Genomic DNA, 20,755 nt, shown 5'->3' on the forward strand with positions numbered 1-20,755 from the left:
TCGTGCTCCGATCTAAACATCGCTGTCCTTTTCTTGTTCGGAAAACTCGCTCTCCAAAACTGGAATTCTTGACTGTGAAGCTGATCAGAACGTAAAAGGGTAGGTTGAAGTTGGGACCCTTGAATGGTCAAGCGGAGTTAACCGGTTTACAGTGGCGGCAATTCTGTTGCGGTGCGGGCGTTCTATTGCTTGGGCGGAGCTGCGTCGACCAACGGACGTGCGCAACAGTACCGAGGTAGTGCTTGCGACGGCCGTTGGGCACACTTAGCCACTTCGCTGTGGGGGATATTACCCCGCTGTGCTGGGGGGGGGGGGGGGGGGGGGGGGGGGAGGGGCGCGCACAGCGCTCGCATGCTCATGACGAGCTGAGCTTGTCATGAGGCACGGCGCTCCTGTGCTCATGACGAGCTCAGCAGGTCACGGCCACACCCGTTCCCGTGGAACGCTCAGCACAGCAAGGGAATTATCCCCACATGCGAGCGTTCCACGGTTCCTCGTCATGAAATCCGGAGTGCCGTGGCTCATGAGCTCAGCTCGCCATGAGCATTCAAGGGGTTAAGGGGGTAACGAACCAAATATCATGCAGCGCCTGCACCTCTTACTTGCAAACTACAGTTCAGAAGGAGGGGGTGTCAGTCTCTTCTTTCTCTCAAGAAAACCACAATGGTGCAGAGGCGATGTGTTTGTTAAATCCACTAGGGATCTTTGAAATAGTTATGCTGCCAGTCCCAAATTATGTAGATAGGCTAAAGTAGTAACATATTACTGCCTCTGAATTAGGGGCAGAGTACTTCCAGGAGCATGAATGCTAAAGATTCCTAAGTTACCAACAGACTTTTGACATGAGGCCAGGGCTGCAGGAGAGGAGGGTTTGGGTGGTTCTGCCGGAGAGGACGCTTGCAGTATCGGAGTTAGAAAGTCCTATGATACCAGGTCAGTGATAAAGTGATAACAAGGAGAAGGTTACCTAACCCCGCAAGATTCAAGAAAGAAACCCAGATCTTTCAAAAAAGCAAAATCCTACGGCAACCATTACCGAACAACCTCGTAAGATTCACCTAAAACCTCTAGTTTTAAAGACTCACGAGCATCTCTTGCTAGGGTCCAATTTTGCCTGTTTTGTATAGGTTCTTGCATTCCTTTGGGCTACGGTTCTCTAGACTTTCATTCTGTGAATTGGCAAAAGCCTTTGTTGCGGAGTGAAGGTACCATTTTGAATTAGACTTTGTTAAATGCTTTCCAGAGTAATGTACAAAAGAAAAAATATTATGCTCCGATACCCTAAGGGGTCAAGTTTGCGCTATATAAAACACTGAATAAATAAATGCGTATAAAGAAAGATGATCATGGAAAGGGTATTTGGGAAAAGACAGAATTTTTGACATTCCTGTCCTGGACAATGCAACATCTCCTTAAGCCTCACCAACAGCTGCAGAATTGACCAGGCTTGTTGGCTTCTACACAGATTATGCTGTTGGTTTAAAGAGCAGGTTCTGTTCAAACCCAATCGACCAGTCATTCTTAACCTCTGATCTATGCCCCCACATGACCTTTTACCAATATTTTCCGTCAATAATCTTAAGCATTTTGAGCTAAACTGTTTCTCTCACGAGGCTTACAGTTTCATCTATTAACAATACTTACCTGAAGTTTACTGTATTGTCTCCTCAATGTATTTGATATATATGAGTGTGTGTACCTATATACACAGAATCAAAAAAGCATTACAAAAAGTTTTTAGTCCAAGCGGATTGTTAGTTCAGGATGTAACATGTGTGAATGTGCGCAGTCACTGTTCACATTCGAACATGCTCCGACCTGATAACCAGCTTCGGACTAAAAACACTTTTGAACTGCTTTTGAGGCTTTTAGATCTGCCGGTGCTCTAACCCTCAGTGATCTATGCATGCGCACACAGGAAGACTGGCCAAAAAGCTGCACATTCTCCTACCCACTGCTTGCATGGACAGGCACATACACACCCCATGCACCTACACTTCTTGTGCTGGAAAGACAGAATGTCGGAACATTTCAGCAGAGCTGACAGTTCCACAGGGAAAGTACCACACACAAGCAAGCAGCAGGTACCCTGGCTGAATCACCTGGTCTTTTAGCTTCTATGTGAGAATGGTCTATCACCTTCGGACACAGAAACCCTGCATGGTCCCCAGCTTGTCCAAACCAAGCTCGGTTGCTGCTTCGTGTTTGGCAGATTAGGAGGTCAATGAAGTGACTACTTTGGTCTGTCCACTTTTACTCAAAGCTCTGATAGAACACGATTACCTATTGATTTGGGACTACGACCTGTGTCTTATACAGGCATGTGATTGGGTCGCAGATTTAAATATGCAGTTGAAGAGGAAAGTAGAAATGCCAAGTTCATATTAGTTTGTGAATTCTTGTGTATTATTGTTGAAGTTCAAAAGTCTTGGGGGGTCCCTGGCTTCTAGTTGTGATTCAATCGGGTCACAGAAGTCAAAACTCCAAGAGATGCTGCAACACACAGTAGATGAAAGAGCACAGAGAATCCTAGACATGGTGGATACCTGCGGTGCATTTGTGGACTTTAAGAGAAGGGGACGGCCCATAAACAAGATATAGCGTAACTTACACCAGCATTGTGCGGAGCTTCAGGAAATCGTTGTGCTCTGGGTTTTCTACCTCTACCACACCCCACGGGTAGAGCCGGCCACGGATTTTCTTTCCTTTCACCTCAATAAGTTGATTGGAACCAATGACTGCAAAGGGGATGCTTGCCTGGCAACAGGAGGAAAAAGTTGACACAAATGATAATTTTAGCATCTGACAAAAACTTCACGCCATGCAACGTCCTAGCCACAACACTAATCCAAAGCTTTACAACAAAGAGACCCAACAGCAACTGACCCCAAACATCTAAGAATACAGGAAAACCTCTCAACATGCATTCCGATAAAGTGAGTGTCTGCTTCCCCCCCGCTGACAATTTACCAAACAGACCACACTCTTGCAACTATATCCCTACCTCCATGTAACTACCAGGTTACCATTACCGTTGCTCTGTTCCCACCTAGCATTGTTCATTATACTCGCAGCACATTGATGCTCTAGTCAACCCCTGCCACTTACCCTGGCAGCTGCTGCAATCAAGCGACTTATGCCTCGCACCGCTCTTGTTTGAGACGCTGTGCGTCTTCTGCACCCCTTAGTGCAAGTTTCCGCCCCATATTTTCCCCTCACTCTGCCGTTAACACTACCTTTGCCCCAGACCTCCTTACAGCCAGTCTTTTCCTTCTTCTAAAATGTGATAACCCTGCACATGTACATTACTCCCTTGCTATGTACTTAATTAGGTTTGTGCTTACAGGTCACTCGCATACATTAAAGGCATACTGTATGGAGTGAAGATCCAAGTCAACAATAAGAGTAAATAGGGCAGATTGAATAGTTTATGTTTTTGTTTGTTGTAAAGTTTGCACTACGCAACTTAACTAATTCTACTGGCTTTTTGAGAGAGACAGGATGAAAGAAGAGCGGGTTACAGAGTGAAGTGTGTTTGATAGACTGCACCATTTAGATACAATGAACATTCAGATTTATGAACATTCAGTCAAGGTGTTTGCGCATAGACAGTTCTAATGTGCAGACAGGACCTTATGTTTCAATGGACTATCTAAGACTTCAACAAGCAATGTACTAAACAAGCATTTGCAATGCAATGGTCTCGGCATCATTAAAGGTAGAGCAATTGGCATTGCTCATGACATTTCTTTTTTTTCTTTAAATCATAAATAAATGGCATTGTCATTTACATTGCCAATACACAGCACTCTGCACTCAACAGCACACACCACTCTGCACCTGCACTCACTACTCTGCACACTCACTACTCTGCACACTCACTACTCTGCACACTCACTACTCTGCACACTCACTACTCTGCACACTCACTACTCTGCACACTCACTACTCTGCACACTCACTACTCTGCACACTCACTACTCTGCACACTCACTACTCTGCACACTCACTACTCTGCACACTCACTACTCTGCACACTCACTACTCTGCACACTCACTACTCTGCACACTCACTACTCTGCACACTCACTACTCTGCACACTCACTACTCTGCACACTCACTACTCTGCACACTCACTACTCTGCACACTCACTACTCTGCACACTCACTACTCTGCACACTCACTACTCTGCACACTCACTACTCTGCACACTCACTACTCTGCACACTCACTACTCTGCACACTCACTACTCTGCACACTCACTACTCTGCACACTCACTACTCTGCACACTCACTACTCTGCACACTCACTACTCTGCACACTCACTACTCTGCACACTCACTACTCTGCACACTCACTACTCTGCACACTCACTACTCTGCACACTCACTACTCTGCACACTCACTACTCTGCACACTCACTACTCTGCACACTCACTACTCTGCACACTCACTACTCTGCACACTCACTACTCTGCACACTCACTACTCTGCACACTCACTACTCTGCACACTCACCACTCTGCACACTCACCACTCTGCACACTCACCACTCTGCACACTCACCACTCTGCACACTCACCACTCTGCACACTCACCACTCTGCACACTCACCACTCTGCACACTCACCACTCTGCACACTCACCACTCTGCACACTCACTACTCTGCACACTCACTACTCTGCACACTCACTACTCTGCACACTCACTACTCTGCACACTCACTACTCTGCACACTCACTACTCTGCACACTCACTACTCTGCACACTCACTACTCTGCACACTCACTACTCTGCACACTCACTACTCTGCACACTCACTACTCTGCACTCTGCACACTCACTACTCTGCACTCTGCACACTCACTACTCTGCACTCTGCACACTCACTACTCTGCACTCTGCACACTCACTACTCTGCACTCTGCACACTCACTACTCTGCACTCTGCACACTCACTACTCTGCACTCTGCACACTCACTACTCTGCACTCTGCACACTCACTACTCTGCACTCTGCACACTCACTACTCTGCACTCTGCACACTCACTACTCTGCACTCTGCACACTCACTACTCTGCACTCTGCACACTCACTACTCTGCACTCTGCACACTCACTACTCTGCACTCTGCACACTCACTACTCTGCACTCTGCACACTCACTACTCTGCACTCTGCACACTCACTACTCTGCACTCTGCACACTCACTACTCTGCACTCTGCACACTCACTACTCTGCACTCTGCACACTCACTACTCTGCACTCTGCACACTCACTACTCTGCACTCTGCACACTCACTACTCTGCACTCTGCACACTCACTACTCTGCACTCTGCACACTCACTACTCTGCACTCTGCACACTCACTACTCTGCACTCTGCACACTCACTACTCTGCACTCTGCACACTCACTACTCTGCACACTCACTACTCTGCACTCACTACTCTGCACTCACTACTCTGCACTCACTACTCTGCACTCACTACTCTGCACTCACTACTCTGCACTCACTACTCTGCACTCACTACTCTGCACTCACTACTCTGCACTCACTACTCTGCACTCACTACTCTGCACTCACTACTCTGCACTCACTACTCTGCACTCACTACTCTGCACTCACTACTCTGCACTCACTACTCTGCACTCACTACTCTGCACTCACTACTCTGCACTCACTACTCTGCACTCACTACTCTGCACTCACTACTCTGCACTCACTACTCTGCACTCACTACTCTGCACTCACTACTCTGCACTCACTACTCTGCACTCACTACTCTGCACTCACTACTCTGCACTCACTACTCTGCACTCACTACTCTGCACTCACTACTCTGCACTCACTACTCTGCACTCACTACTCTGCACTCACTACTCTGCACTCACTACTCTGCACTCACTACTCTGCACTCACTACTCTGCACTCACTACTCTGCACTCACTACTCTGCACTCACTACTCTGCACTCACTACTCTGCACTCACTACTCTGCACTCACTACTCTGCACTCACTACTCTGCACTCACTACTCTGCACTCACTACTCTGCACTCACTACTCTGCACTCACTACTCTGCACTCACTACTCTGCACTCTGCACTCACTACTCTGCACTCTGCACTCACTACTCTGCACTCTGCACTCACTACTCTGCACTCTGCACTCACTACTCTGCACTCTGCACTCACTACTCTGCACTCTGCACTCACTACTCTGCACTCTGCACTCACTACTCTGCACTCTGCACTCACTACTCTGCACTCTGCACTCTGCACTCTGCACTCTGCACTCACTACTCTGCACTCACTACTCTGCACTCACTACTCTGCACTCACTACTCTGCACTCACTACTCTGCACTCACTACTCTGCACTCACTACTCTGCACTCACTACTCTGCACTCACTACTCTGCACTCACTACTCTGCACTCACTACTCTGCACTCACTACTCTGCACTCACTACTCTGCACTCACTACTCTGCACTCACTACTCTGCACTCACTACTCTGCACTCACTACTCTGCACTCACTACTCTGCACTCACTACTCTGCACTCACTACTCTGCACTCACTACTCTGCACTCACTACTCTGCACTCACTACTCTGCACTCACTACTCTGCACTCACTACTCTGCACTCACTACTCTGCACTCACTACTCTGCACTCACTACTCTGCACTCACTGCTCTACACTCACTGCTCTACACTCACTGCTCTGCACTCACTACTCTACACTCACTGCTCTGCACTCACTGCTCTGCACTCACTACACTCACTACTCTGCATTACCACTCTGCACTCACTACTCACTACTCTGCATTACCAGTTGGCTTAAGTTCACTTAAGTTATTAAAGATGAGCAAACAGGAAAGGAAATACCTAGGTACTTCTCATGGTGGCAGCGTGGTGGGGACGCTTGATCAGTTTATTCTTAGGGGACCTCTGTACCGAGCATCTGTTGTCTCTGGTCCAGTTATTAAATAGGAGATCTTCCCTAGGGACTATAGCTACAGCTCGCTCGCCAGCTCATCAAGATGTAATCATTATTATACCATCGACTAATATTGAGGTTGGCGTTGAAGTTCCATATCCCCTTGGAACACTAGAGGATTCCCCAAAATCGCCACTGACCCAAAGTAACATTACAGCCAGCGTCTCTACACGTGCATCTGCCACATCCCCAAATAAAAAAACCTCTACCAAATGATTAACTCTGGAACCGGCAGTAAAAAGGAAGCGGGGAGGAGGACCACAAAGGCCTTGTAGAGCCTTGTAGAGCAAAAGTGGCAAGGTCGAACAAAACCCGTGACAGTGTCTCACCCGAGGAGGGCAGTCCTATAATTAATGCCGATTTGGTTGATGGTGATACCAATTATGCAGCGGGAAATGGTATTAACTCGAACTGTGATTTAGAACAGTGGAAGACATTTGAGAGTATTTTAACTACCTTGCTATCTCCTATTACACAAAAACTAACCAAGATAGAGGAATGTTTGGACAATTACGAATCTCTGGTGAGGTCAAGGTTTGTTGTAAAAAGGGATAACATCTGCAATACACACACACTTGGATCGACAAGCTTTTATACCCAACGAGCTGCAAGCGAAACCTAACGTGGGGCGGGACTGAGAAAACGAAACCTATCGTGGGGCGGGACTTCCGTTTTGTGAAGCCCGCGCCCACGGAGTGCCTGGAGGAGCACCGAGGGAGAGCCCCGCGGTCGGAGGGCCTTTGACCGGTGAGCGGAGCGGAGGGGGGGGGGGGGGGGGGGGAGAGAGAATGCCTGTATGTCTGCGTGTCCGGAGGGCCTTTGACCGGTGAGCGGAGCGGGGGGGGGGGGGAGAGAATGCCTGTATGTGTGCGTGTGTGTGTGCGCGACGGCGGAGGGGTGGGGGGCGGGGTGCGACGGCGGAGGGGAGGGGTGCGACAACGGAGGGGTGGGGGGGGATGCTCGGTGCACGTGTGTGTGTGTGTATGCATGCGACGCTGGGTTCGCTGTATGTGTGGGTGCGTGCGTGCATGAGCGCTCGTGTGTGTCTGTCGCTGTTTCTGCGCATGCGCGTGTGGTGTAGCTGCTTCCCAGGAGACAGCAGCTGAGCGCGTTCGCGAGCGCGTGGCCAGCGGAAATCGCCTCCTTGAGGCAATGCGCGTGACCAAGGCTGTCTCCTGGGAAGCATCGTCCCTGACATAAGATCTCGGCGGAGACGCGCGTCTTTTAGCCGAGACCTAAAAAAAAAAAAGCAGTGGGAAGCCCAGTGTGGGGAGAAAATGTGGTGGAGGGGACACTTCAGGTCTCGATCCAACAAGCCCAGTCCAGAGACCAGGCTGAAATGGAGACATCAACTAACAATCCTACAGGCCATTCTGGCTTCCCTAGAATCAAAAATCAAGAAGTGCCACGGATGCTGTGCTGCTGTGACAAAACCTGTGAAATGCTGCGAAAGCTGTATGTCCAAAACCAAAGATATCTTGCAGTGGAGTGTCTAGTTGATATGAGCAGACTGTTCAAGGAGAGCAGAGGATTTAGAGGGCTGTGCATGCCATAATAAACTTCTAATAGTGGGTATGACTGAGGGAGCAGAGGGCTGTAACCTGGAACAATTTCTACAATGGTAGCTGCAATAATAGATAGCAGTAAAAGATCTTAACGCCTGGTTTGTCACTGAAAGAGCTCACAGAGCTCTGCCTTCAATGCACCCCCCCCATTGCCCTTAAAAGATGTCTCATTATAAAACTCATTAACTACATGGATCAAGAACATATCTCACATAGACTTAGAAGCCAGCTCCTATGGATGCTGCATTGTTTCACTTACAGGTGTACACACCAGCTCACATCTCACAAGGACTCATAAACAACCTCATATTTATGGATACTGCAGTCTTTCACATACAGGCACACACCAGCTAGCTCATGTTAGACGGACCGGGAGGGTCGGCCGAGATTACGGGGAGAGGTCTCCAGGGAGAGCCGTCTCCAACGACTGTACAGATAAGTAACTTCCCCCCCACAGACGGACACCACACAAGATTGAAGGTTAACGAGACTTTATATGCACTTCTTAGGTTACGTTGATATAATACAAGGAGGTCTGGACTCAGGGGTCCCCTCGGTTCTGATCTCTGGTTGAGGAAAAGGGTAGCGGGACAGTCTTAGTCACCAAGGAGTTAAATAGCTCTCAATCCTCGAGCTCGGCGTGGTTGCTGATCGGGCCGTGGAGGAGCCAAGCAGGTCCCGAGATGGATGAAGGATGGTCGACGGGCCGTGGAGAAGCCAAGCAGGTCCCGATGAAGATGATGGTTACAACGGTCCGCGGCCTCGCCAGCAGATCCGGACGACGGTGAAGAATGAAGGTTACGACGGCTGTGGCAGCGCCAACAGGCAGGACGATGGTGCACAGGACAGAGCTACGGCAGCGCCAGTAGTCCGTCCAGGATGAGTTCCTCTTTCGTCTCTCGACTCCAAGATACAACTGCCTTCCTGTTCTGGAGCTGCCCCAGTTATAGGGCTGGCGTGCTTTGATGTCCGGACCCTCGCACTTGGAGGTCGGGAGGTCCGGGATGAGGGAGTCCAGACACCCAGCAGGGGGGTGGAGCCAGCGCCCGGGGAGGCGATGGGCGAGCGGCACTGGCCGGGGGAGAACCATCGACACCTCTTTCTCCCATTGACTGGCCAAGTAGCTCGCTCACCTCCTGGGTGGAGGGTGGTGCCGGAATGTCTGAGGCCGGGCTAGGCCCAGGGTTGAGGTCGATCGGGGGCCAGGCGGCCTCGTGGCGAAGTGTCCAAGATGGCGGCCCGGGCTGGGCGCGTGGGTCGGCCGTGGATCGGACCCACGAGGTTATCATGCTCGGGGGCAGGTGTCCCTGAGGGGACGTAGGACGTGCAATGGTGGTGTGTGGTGCTTGTATGACTGGCTCGGGCTTGGTCGAGCCGGGGGAGAGCGGCCCGTCACGTGGCCTGTCCAACATGCGTCCCCCCCAGCTGAAGGCGGGGAGAGTTACCCATCCTCTTGGGGACTCTCTTCGTCGAGGCGGAAAAACCGGGACAGGCCATCCGCGTTGGCGTGGTCAGACCCAGGCCGGTGTTCAACGGTAAAGTCCATACCTTGCAAGGAGATGGACCAGCGTAGCAGTTTTGGGTTTTCCCCCCGCATATGCATCAACCACTGCAGGGGTCGGTGGTCAGTCTGCACCCGGAAGTGGGTGCCAAAAAGGTAGGGTCGGAGCTTCTTGAGGGCCCATACCACAGCGAAGGCTTCCCTCTCTATGGTGCTCCAGCGTTGCTCCCGTGGTAGGAGTCTCCGGCTGATGAAGGCCACCGGTTGATCAAGGCCTTCGGTGTTCACCTGGGACAGGACCGCCCCAATGCCCTGGTCGGAGGCGTCCGTCTGGACGATGAACTCCCGGCTGTAGTCTGGGGCCTGGAGTACAGGAGCGGAACACATGGCGGCCTTTAGCTGTTCGAAGGCCGCTTGACACTCTGGGGTCCAGTTCACCTTCTTGGGCTGATTTTTCGACGTGAGTTCGGTGAGAGGCCCCACGATGGTACCATAGTCTTTCACGAACCTTCGGTAGTAGCCCGTGAGGCCCAGGAAGGCTCGCACCTCAGTTTGAGTGTTAGGGGGTTGCCAGTTCTGGATGGCGGCAATTTTCAGTTGAAGAGGGGCCACTAGACCGCTTCCCACTTGGTGTCCGAGGTAGGTCACTGACCCTTGTCCAATTTGACATTTGCTGGCCTTGATCGTGAGGCCAGCTCGCTGAAGGGCTTGCAACACTGCTTGGAGGTGGTGGAGGTGCTCGGTCCAGTGGTGGCTGTACACCGCGATGTCGTCCAGGTAGGCGGCGCTGAACTCTTCGAGCCCCGCCAGGACCTGATTGACGAGCCGTTGGAAAGTCGCTGGGGCATTTTTCATGCCGAAGGGCATGACCGTGAAGTGATAGTGGCCATCGGGGGTGGAGAAGGCAGAACGTTCTTGTGCTCGGGGTGTGAGGCCGATCTGCCAATAGCCTGCCGTTAGATCAAAGATGCTGAGGTAGCGGGCAGCGCCCATTCGGTCGACCAGTTCATCTGCCCGGGGGATGGGGTGTGCGTCCGTTCTGGTGACTTCATTCAGGCCCCGGTAGTCGACACAGAACCGGAGTTCGGGTGTGGTTCCGGGGGCGGCTGCTTTGGGGACCAGTACGACCGGGCTGGCCCATGGACTGTCGGAGGGCTCGATGACCCCGAGCGTGAGCATCTTAGTTACTTCCGCCTGGATGCAGGCCCGTACCCGATCAGGTACGCGGTAGGCCCGGTGGCGGATAGGAGGGCTGTCTCCGGTGTCCACATCGTGCACACACCAGGAAGTGACACCTGGGGTGAGGGAGAACAGGCTGGCAAATCGTGATAGGAGGGCTTGGCACTCTTGGCGTTGTTCCTGGGTGAGGGTCTCCGAGAGTCGGACCCCATCCACGGAGCCGTCTTGCTCCTGGGTCCGCAAGAGGTCAGGGAGAGGCTCGGAGTCGTCCTCAACCCCGTTGTCTGTGGCCATCAAGAGGCTGAGTTCTGTTCGTGCAAAGTGGGGTTTCAGTCTGTTGGTGTGGAGGACTCGGAGCGGATTCCGGGCGGACTCCATATCGATCAGATAGGTGGCGGGTCCCTTGCGCTCGATTACCTTGAAGGGTCCCGTCCATTTGTCTTGGAGAGCGCACGGTTCTGTGGGGGACATTACCCAGACCTGTTGCCCCGGCTCGAATTCAATAGATGAGGCGTTCTGGTCATACCATCTCTTCATGTCCTCTTGACTGGCCTCTAGGTTGGCTTTCGCTAGGTCTCTGAACCGCTGGGACTGGTTGCGGAGGGTGAGGAGGTACCGGAAGACATCTGGAGGACTCTTGGCCGGAGGCAACTCCCAGCCTTCTTTGATCAGGCTGAGTGGCCCCCGTACTGGGTGCCCATAGAGCAGCTCGAATGGGCTGAAGCCTAGGGACTTCTGTGGGACCTCCCGGTAGGCGAAGAGGAGGCACGGCAGCAGCACGTCCCACTGGCGACGGAGGGGTTCTTCCAATCCCCCGATCATCCCTTTTAGTGTGCGATTGAACCGCTCAACAAGTCCGTTTCCTTGGGGGTGATAGGGGGTTGTGAAGCGGTAGGTGACCCCACACTGTTGCCAGAGGGACTTCATGTATTTGGAAATAAAGTTCGTGCCTCTGTCACTGACGACTTCTCGGGGGAACCCCACACGGGAGAAGATCCCCATCAGGGCCCTGCCGACCACTGGGGCTGTGACGGTCCGGAGAGGAATAGCCTCAGGGTAGCGGGTGGCGTGGTCCACTAGTACTAGGATGAAGCGATGGCCTTGTCTTGTACGTGGGTCTAGGGGTCCCACAATGTCTATTCCGACCCTCTCAAATGGGGTCGTGACTACGGGAAAGGGTTGCAGGGGGGCCTTTAATTTGCGGCCGCTCTTCCCACTGGCTTGGCACGTGGGGCAAGATCGGCAATGCTGGTGCACATCGTTTCTCATTTTTGGCCAGAAGAAGTGGGTCACTAGGCGGCTGTAGGTTTTATCTTGTCCCAGGTGCCCTGCCAGGGGGACATCGTGGGCCAGATTTAGCAGGAAGTCTCTAAAGCGGAGTGGCACCACTAGTACTCGGTTGGCCCCCAGCTCGGCGATTCGTTGCTCGCTGTACAGTAGGTCATTGTCCCAGTAGACCCAATGAGTTCCGGAGGTATCCCCTGCGCTTTGGGCGAGCGCTTGTTGTCGGAGTCCCTCAAGGGAGGGACAGGTCTTCTGCTCCTGACGAAATTGTTCTTGTGTGGGCCCCCCTTCTTGAGCCCACTGGTCGAGATTAGCAAGGTCGGAAGGTTGAGCAGGTTCGAGGGGGATGCCCTGGTCGGGGGTCTCGGCGGGGGCGACCGGAGGCGGAGGCGCCGGCCATTCTGGTTCTTCCGGGTGATGGTTGGCACGGGCGGCCATAGACCGGGTGGTGACGCACGCCCAGTCTGGGACGCCCAACATCCCCAAGTGTTCTTTTCGCTCCACGGCTGCCCACGGGGAGCTTTCCAGGTCATTTCCGAGGAGGCAGTCCACGGGGGCGTCGTCTCGGACCGTTACTTTCAACATGCCGGAGACCCCTCCCCACTCAAAGGGGACGCAGGCCATCCGACACAGACTCTCCGAGTTGTCGGCTGATCGTACAGGGCAGAGAATGTTCGGGAGATATTGCTCTGGGGTCACCAGATGACAGCGGACGGCTGTCACACTGGCCCCGGTGTCTCGAAGGGCTTCGGCCCGTTGTCCATTGATGCTCACCCATTGGCCGTACTTTCGGGTGTTAGCGGGTAGGGGGACCCGCGGGACCATGTCTCTTCCCCCTAAGCACGCGAGAGTCATGGCGGCTGGCTCCCACCCTTGATACTCTTGCTCGTCTGTTTCTTGTTCCTCGGAGATCTGTTCTTCCCCTAGTGCCGCGGCGGCCACCTGGCGGGGTCTTGGGCTCTGATACTGCGGGCAGCTTGGGTCATTTGCATAGTGGCCGACTCGTTGGCATCGGTGACATGTAACATTGGTTCTGTATCCCGGTCGCGCCGGGGTGCTGCCCCGGTTGGCCGGGGGGGTGGTGCTGGTAGTGGGGGCGGCCGGAGTATTGTCTCTTCCTCGTCCTTGGCCCCCTCCTCCTCCTCTGGGTCGGTAGTGACCATTGTTGTTCCTGTTCTGCTCGTAGGACCCATTCCGGCCCACTCGGGTGATCTCCCACCGGTCAGCTTCAGCTGCGAGCTGCCGGGGATCGGTTAGCTTGCTGTCGAGGAGGTGTTGGCGTAGTTCAATGAAGCAATTGTTGGACAGATGCTCCCATACCATCAGATTGAACAACTGCTCGTAGGTCGTGACGTTGTTCCCTCTGATCCAGCCTTCGAAGGCTCGGCTAAAGTACGTTACATAGTCCACCCAAGTTGTACCTGGAATGCGTGTGCAGTCTCGGAACCTCTGACGGTACATCTCGGGCGTGAGGCCATAGCGAGTGAGGAGGGCCGCTTTCATATGGTCGTAGGAGGTCATCTGGTGGTCTGGGAGCTGTAACAGAGTATCGCGGCCCTCATTGAGGAATTTGCCCCATAGGCCGGCTCCCCAGTCGGCTCTATCGATCCGGTGCGCAGTCATCGCGATTTCATATGCCTTAAACCATTGCTGGATGTCGTCTTCTCGAAAATATTCTCGGACCACATCCTTGGGGATGTGCACTTTTTTGTCCGTGGTCCCTGGGGTGGACGGTCTGTCGGGCACCCCTAACTCTTTATTCTGTTTGCGCAGGTTGATCTCGGCTAGGTTCCGCTCGTGCTCGTACGTTAGTCTTTTTTCCTCGAGCTCCCTTTGCCTCTGTTTCTCCTCTCTTTCTTCTCGGAGGCGAAGGTGCTCTAAGTTTATTTTTTGCTCGGCCAATTTGAGTTCTACGTCCATCTTGAGTCGGGCCATTTCGAGTTCGTGTAGTCGGGCTTTTTCTCTTTCTTGGATCTCGTCTTGCGAGAGACCCGTTCTTTGCTCTTCAGGGGCCGTGTTGGTCTTTTTCGCGGTGCTTTGCTCAGGGGCTTCGACATCCCCGGTCTCTGCCCAAGATTCTAGGGCATGCTTAAAATCGTCCTTGGTGCTTAGTCCGGTGGTAGCGATACCTAGTTCGATGCAGAACTGCTTTAGTTCACGATGGCTGTATTCCTCTAGTTTTTCCATTTGGAACTTCTCAGTTGCTCCGCTCTCTTTAGTCGACATTGTTGTTCGTTGTGGGGTGAGCTACTCTCTGTACGTTATGCGGTGATTCGGATCGCGCCGCTGGCCACCAATGTTAGACGGACCGGGAGGGTCGGCCGAGATTACGGGGAGAGGTCTCCAGGGAGAGCCGTCTCCAACGACTGTACAGATAAGTAACTTCCCCCCCACAGACGGACACCACACAAGATTGAAGGTTAACGAGACTTTATATGCACTTCTTAGGTTACGTTGATATAATACAAGGAGGTCTGGACTCAGGGGTCCCCTCGGTTCTGATCTCTGGTTGAGGAAAAGGGTAGCGGGACAGTCTTAGTCACCAAGGAGTTAAATAGCTCTCAATCCTCGAGCTCGGCGTGGTTGCTGATCGGGCCGTGGAGGAGCCAAGCAGGTCCCGAGATGGATGAAGGATGGTCGACGGGCCGTGGAGAAGCCAAGCAGGTCCCGATGAAGATGATGGTTACAACGGTCCGCGGCCTCGCCAGCAGATCCGGACGACGGTGAAGAATGAAGGTTACGACGGCTGTGGCAGCGCCAACAGGCAGGACGATGGTGCACAGGACAGAGCTACGGCAGCGCCAGTAGTCCGTCCAGGATGAGTTCCTCTTTCGTCTCTCGACTCCAAGATACAACTGCCTTCCTGTTCTGGAGCTGCCCCAGTTATAGGGCTGGCGTGCTTTGATGTCCGGACCCTCGCACTTGGAGGTCGGGAGGTCCGGGATGAGGGAGTCCAGACACCCAGCAGGGGGGTGGAGCCAGCGCCCGGGGAGGCGATGGGCGAGCGGCACTGGCCGGGGGAGAACCATCGACACCTCTTTCTCCCATTGACTGGCCAAGTAGCTCGCTCACCTCCTGGGTGGAGGGTGGTGCCGGAATGTCTGAGGCCGGGCTAGGCCCAGGGTTGAGGTCGATCGGGGGCCAGGCGGCCTCGTGGCGAAGTGTCCAAGATGGCGGCCCGGGCTGGGCGCGTGGGTCGGCCGTGGATCGGACCCACGAGGTTATCATGCTCGGGGGCAGGTGTCCCTGAGGGGACGTAGGACGTGCAATGGTGGTGTGTGGTGCTTGTATGACTGGCTCGGGCTTGGTCGAGCCGGGGGAGAGCGGCCCGTCACGTGGCCTGTCCAACAGCTCACATCTCACAAGGCCAACAGGCCAGGTCCCAGTGACAGATAGCGCAAATTTGGAATTGTAAGTGTGCAACCACCAGCTCACATCTCACAGACTAAAACGGTCATGCCCCGCTAATACAGTAGCCTTTCCGTTGAAGGTGGGCACCACCAGCTCACTTCTCACATGGACTATTAGGACAGATCAAATTCAATGATAATGCTATCTCTAACTTACCAGCACCCAACCATATGGTCACATCTCACAAGGACTCACTGGCCAGCTTGCAATCCTAGATAACACAACCTTTCAATTATATGCACCTATTCACCAGCTCATGTGACATGAAGTAACAGATCACCCTCCACTAATGCTGCAGCCTCCGTTTCATGGTTCACACCAGCAGCTCACATAAAAAGCCAGCTGCCATTTACAGATCCTGCAGCATTTCACTTGCAGGTGCATGCTACCAGCTCACAAGGACTTACAAACCTGCTCCCACTGAAAGATACTGTTGACACCCACCAACCAGCTCACATCAAACAAGGACTAACAGACCTCCAACCACTGACCAACACCGCTGACACTCACCTACCAGCTCACATCACACAAGATGTAATAGATCAGCTCCCACTGATGAACACTGCAGATGACCACCCACCAGCTAGCATCATCACCCAAGTACTAATAGGTGAGACCCACAGATAGTTACTGCAGTCTGCAGTCTTTCACTTGCAGGTGCACGAGACCAACTACATTTGAGCAGTGAGTCCTAGAACAGTTCCTACCAATCGATACAGCAACTTTTCACATACAGGTGTTAACTACCAGCTTCTGCACATCTTGCATGGACAATTGAGTCAGCAACCACTGATGAATACTGCCTCCTTTGGCTTGCAGGTGCCCATGACCAGCTCACAGTTCAAAGTCCTTCAATGCATGGACTTGTTTCCCTTCTGGTCATACATCTAACTTATTCAAACACACCAGTCAATTTGCCTTCGCATAGACAGCGCCCAGCACAGTTGACCTCTAGAGACACTGCTCTTACATTCAAACTTTTCATAAACCTGTTTCTTCAGTGCCTATATTGGCCAATCCATTTTCCCCTGTGGAAAGGTAAGCAGTGCCGTGCCAACTTGTACTAAATGCTGCAGACATAGTGAAACAGCAGGTAACGTGGCATTAGCCAACTTACAACCATCAGCTCAGCATAAACTAGAGGGTTTCTGCCCGAGAAACAGCGGGTGACCCGTGGTGCGGTCATTGTCGAAGGTAGAGAATGGAAACCAGGAATTTCAGTCAACCTTCAGTAGAGTCCAATGCCAGAGGCAGATGGCATCAGTGAACCTTGCATAGAGATCAATGCTAGAGATACAACAGGTCCCCCTTAAGCAGGTGTCTCCAAAGTCCGTCGTGGAAGGCCGGATCCAAGCCAGATTTTTAAGATAACATTTATTTAATTGCGGATATACTAAAAATCTGGCATGGAGCCAGCCCTCCAAGACCAACCGAGAACCCTGCCAGAAGGCATTAGTCAAATTATATTGCCAGAGGCAGAACGTTTGCCATCAGCAAACTTACACTAAAAATCACTCCTCCAGGCAGACAGCAGGCACGCAGAGCATCGGACAATATACACCAGAGGTCACTGCCAGAGGGAAATAGCAGGTAACCGTGGCATCAGCCAACCTGCACCTGAGGCAGTTGTTGGGAGTTAAACAGCAAATCCTCCGAGGCACAGCCACTCTACAACAGAGGTCCCTGCCAGAGGCAGGCAGCAGACTACCTGAGAATCAGCCACCTTACACTACAGGTTACTGCCAGAGGCAAACAGAAGATCATGTGTGGCATTAGCCATCCAACACCAGAGGTTGTTTCAAGAGGCGAGAGAAGGTCAGCCTGGGCATCAGCAACCTACACTAGATGTCACAGAGAGGGAAAGAGCAGGTCACCCATGGCATCACCCAACCTACACTCGAGGGTTACTGCCCAAGACAAACAGTGGGTCACCTGTGATATCAGCCACCCTACACTAGACGGTCACTGTCTGAGGTAGACAACATGAACTCGGGGACACATCTACAGTAGAGTACAGTGCCAGAGACAGATAGCAGGCCACAGGGGACCTGCCAGCCTGCACACGAGGTTGATACAGAGGATGACAAGCAGGGTTACAGGGCTTCAGAAACTGTACACTAGGATAACTGACAAAGGGAAACAGAGGGTCTCTAGTGGTATCATCCATTCAACCCTGAAGGTCACTGTCCGAGGCAGATGGCATGTTACTATGAGCATCGTCCATCCCATACAGGAGGTCGCTGCAAGAGGACGATGGCAGGGACCCACTCAAGTTACAGTCACTGTTATAATGAGTCAGCAGGTCACCTGTTGCATCATCCATTCAACCCAAGAGGCTGTTTCAAAAGGCAGACAGCAGGTCACTGTCAATCTGCACTAGAGGTCGCAGCCAGAAGTAGACAGCAGGGATCCCTGGACATCAGACAACCGACAATACAGTGCCCTGCCAGATGCAGACAGAGGGTCACCCATGGCATAAGAATCTTATTGAAATTGATTGCCAATGGAATCAGGCTGCCATCAGCAATATACACCAGAGATCTCTTTTATTGACAGAAGCTAGGCATCTAGGCAACTAGCCAACCTGCCCTACAAATAACTATCAGAGGCAAACAGCAAATCTTTACTACAGTTCAAGAGATCGAGGGAGACAGCAGGCCATTCTTGACATCGGCTAACCTACACCAGAACAAAACCGCCAGGAGGTCAGCCTGGCTATAACCTAACATACAGCAGCGGTCACTGTCAGAGGAACACTACGGCTCACCATTATTGTTGCCATGGTCCGCCATCAGAAGCAGACTGCAGGTTGCCACCCATGGCATCACAATGCAGACTGCAGGTCACTCATGTTTTAACAAACTACTCTTGGAACCAGTGCCCTAGACGGGAATCAATATTCTCAACAGGTGGTGCCCTCTGAGATACTGGTACAGAAGGGGTAGAGTCAGTCAGAAGTCTGATTATGCTACTGTCCACCACTGACCATTCTACTGTTCAGCAGCTCACACTAGTCACACTTTCGATCTGTGCCATCCTTTAACACTGACAAGCGGAACCAAGCTCTCACCCAAACCCCTAGAAGAGACTTCTCATCCAGCCCACCCATGATGGCGGCTCTCAATGCTCATGTTCGCTGAGCCGTTTACATGGTTAACTACAGCAACCTCCTCATACCAACCACAAACATCAGCATGTCAACACTGCCTACTAGTAACACACATGTTCACCAACTCCGGACATCGTCCGTCAGCCCCAGCTCCTTCGACCCCCCCACCCTGTGCTGCTTCTTCATTGCCCACCAGTGCCAGCACCTCAAACTTTCAGTGCCACTTCCTCACTGCACACCAGCTCTTTATCCTGCTTGTTTACAGCAGTTTCTAGTGCCCCGCAACTACCTTTCTCAGACTTTCAGTGCAACCTTCTCTCCTACCAGTACTGGTGCCTCACAGTGCCATCAGTGCCAGCTTTTCAGTGCCCACTAGTGCAAGCTCACTGCCAGCTCCTCACACTGCCCACCACTGCTGGTTCATCACACGGTCAGCTCCTCACACGAGCCCACCTGGCTCACACTGCCCAGCAGCACCGGCTCCTCACTCTCCCTGGAAGCTCCTTCACTGCCCAACAGTGCTAGCTCTAGACACTCACCACCAGATGCTCAGAGCCAGCTCTTCAGTGTACACTAGCGCCAACCCACTACCAGTGCCTCACTTTCAGTGGAAGCTCCTCTCACTGTCCACCAGCTCCTCACGCTGCCCACCAGTGCTAGCTCCACCCACTCAACAGCTCCTCACAGTGTCCAGCACCACATTCAAACGACCAAAGAAAGTGTCTCACACTGCCCACCACCAGCTCCTCACAGTGCCCACCACCACCCTATCACTGGAAGCTGCCCACCACCACACTATCACTGGAAGCTGCCTACCACCACACTATCACTGGAAGCTGCCCACCACCACACTATCACTGGAAGCTGCCCACCACCCTATCACCAGTAGCTGCCCACCACCACACTATCACTGGTAGCTGCCCACCACCACCCGATCACTGGAAGCTGCACACTATCACTAGATGCTGCCCAGCACCACACTATCACTGGAAGCTGCCCACCACCACCACCCTATCACTGGAAGCTGCCCATCACCACACGATCACTGAAAGCTGCCCACCACCACCCGATCACTGGAAGCTGCCCACCACCACCCGATCACTGGAAGCTGCCCACCACACTATCACTGGAAGCTGCCCACCACACTATCACTGGAAGCTGCCCACCACACTATCACTGGAAGCTGCCCACCACACTATCACTGGAAGCTGCCCACCACACTATCACTGGAAGCTGCCCACCACACTATCACTGGTAGCTGCCCACCACCACCCGATCACTGGAAGCTGCCCACCACCACACTATCACTAGATGCTGCCCAGCACCACACTATCACTGGAAGCTGCCCACCACCACCACCTCCCTATCACTGGAAGCTGCCCATCACCACACGATCACTGAAAGCTGCCCACCACCACCCGATCACTGGAAGCTGCCCACCACCACCCGATCACTGGAAGCTGCCCACCACACTATCACTGGAAGCTGCCCACCACACTATCACTGGAAGCTGCCCACCACCACACTATCACTGGAAGCTGCCCACTACCAAACACACACTTTCACTGGCAGTGTTGGACAGGCCACATGAAGGGCCGCTCTCCCCCGGCCCAACCAGGCCTGAGTCCAGTCCCGCAAGTACCACACACCACCATTGCACGTCCTCCGTCCCCTCAGGGACCCCTGCCCTCGAGCATG

The 20,755-nt window shown here is 52.8% G+C and overlaps 1 protein-coding gene across 1 annotated transcript in view; it reads right to left on the reverse strand.

The window, feature by feature from the left end:
- The window catches only part of LOC147678877 (septin-2), a 323,184-nt gene that overhangs the window by 126,397 nt on the left and 176,032 nt on the right, over positions 1 to 20,755 (reverse strand). The window contains exon 9 of the mRNA XM_086942642.1: positions 2,612 to 2,757. Coding sequence (XP_086798768.1) covers positions 2,612 to 2,757 — 146 coding nt within the window. The remainder of the gene's footprint in view (positions 1 to 2,611; positions 2,758 to 20,755) is intronic.

The sequence above is a fragment of the Lissotriton vulgaris genome, chromosome 11, assembly GCF_964263255.1.
Source record: "Lissotriton vulgaris chromosome 11, aLisVul1.2, whole genome shotgun sequence".
In the NCBI taxonomy this organism is placed as follows: domain Eukaryota; kingdom Metazoa; phylum Chordata; class Amphibia; order Caudata; family Salamandridae; genus Lissotriton; species Lissotriton vulgaris.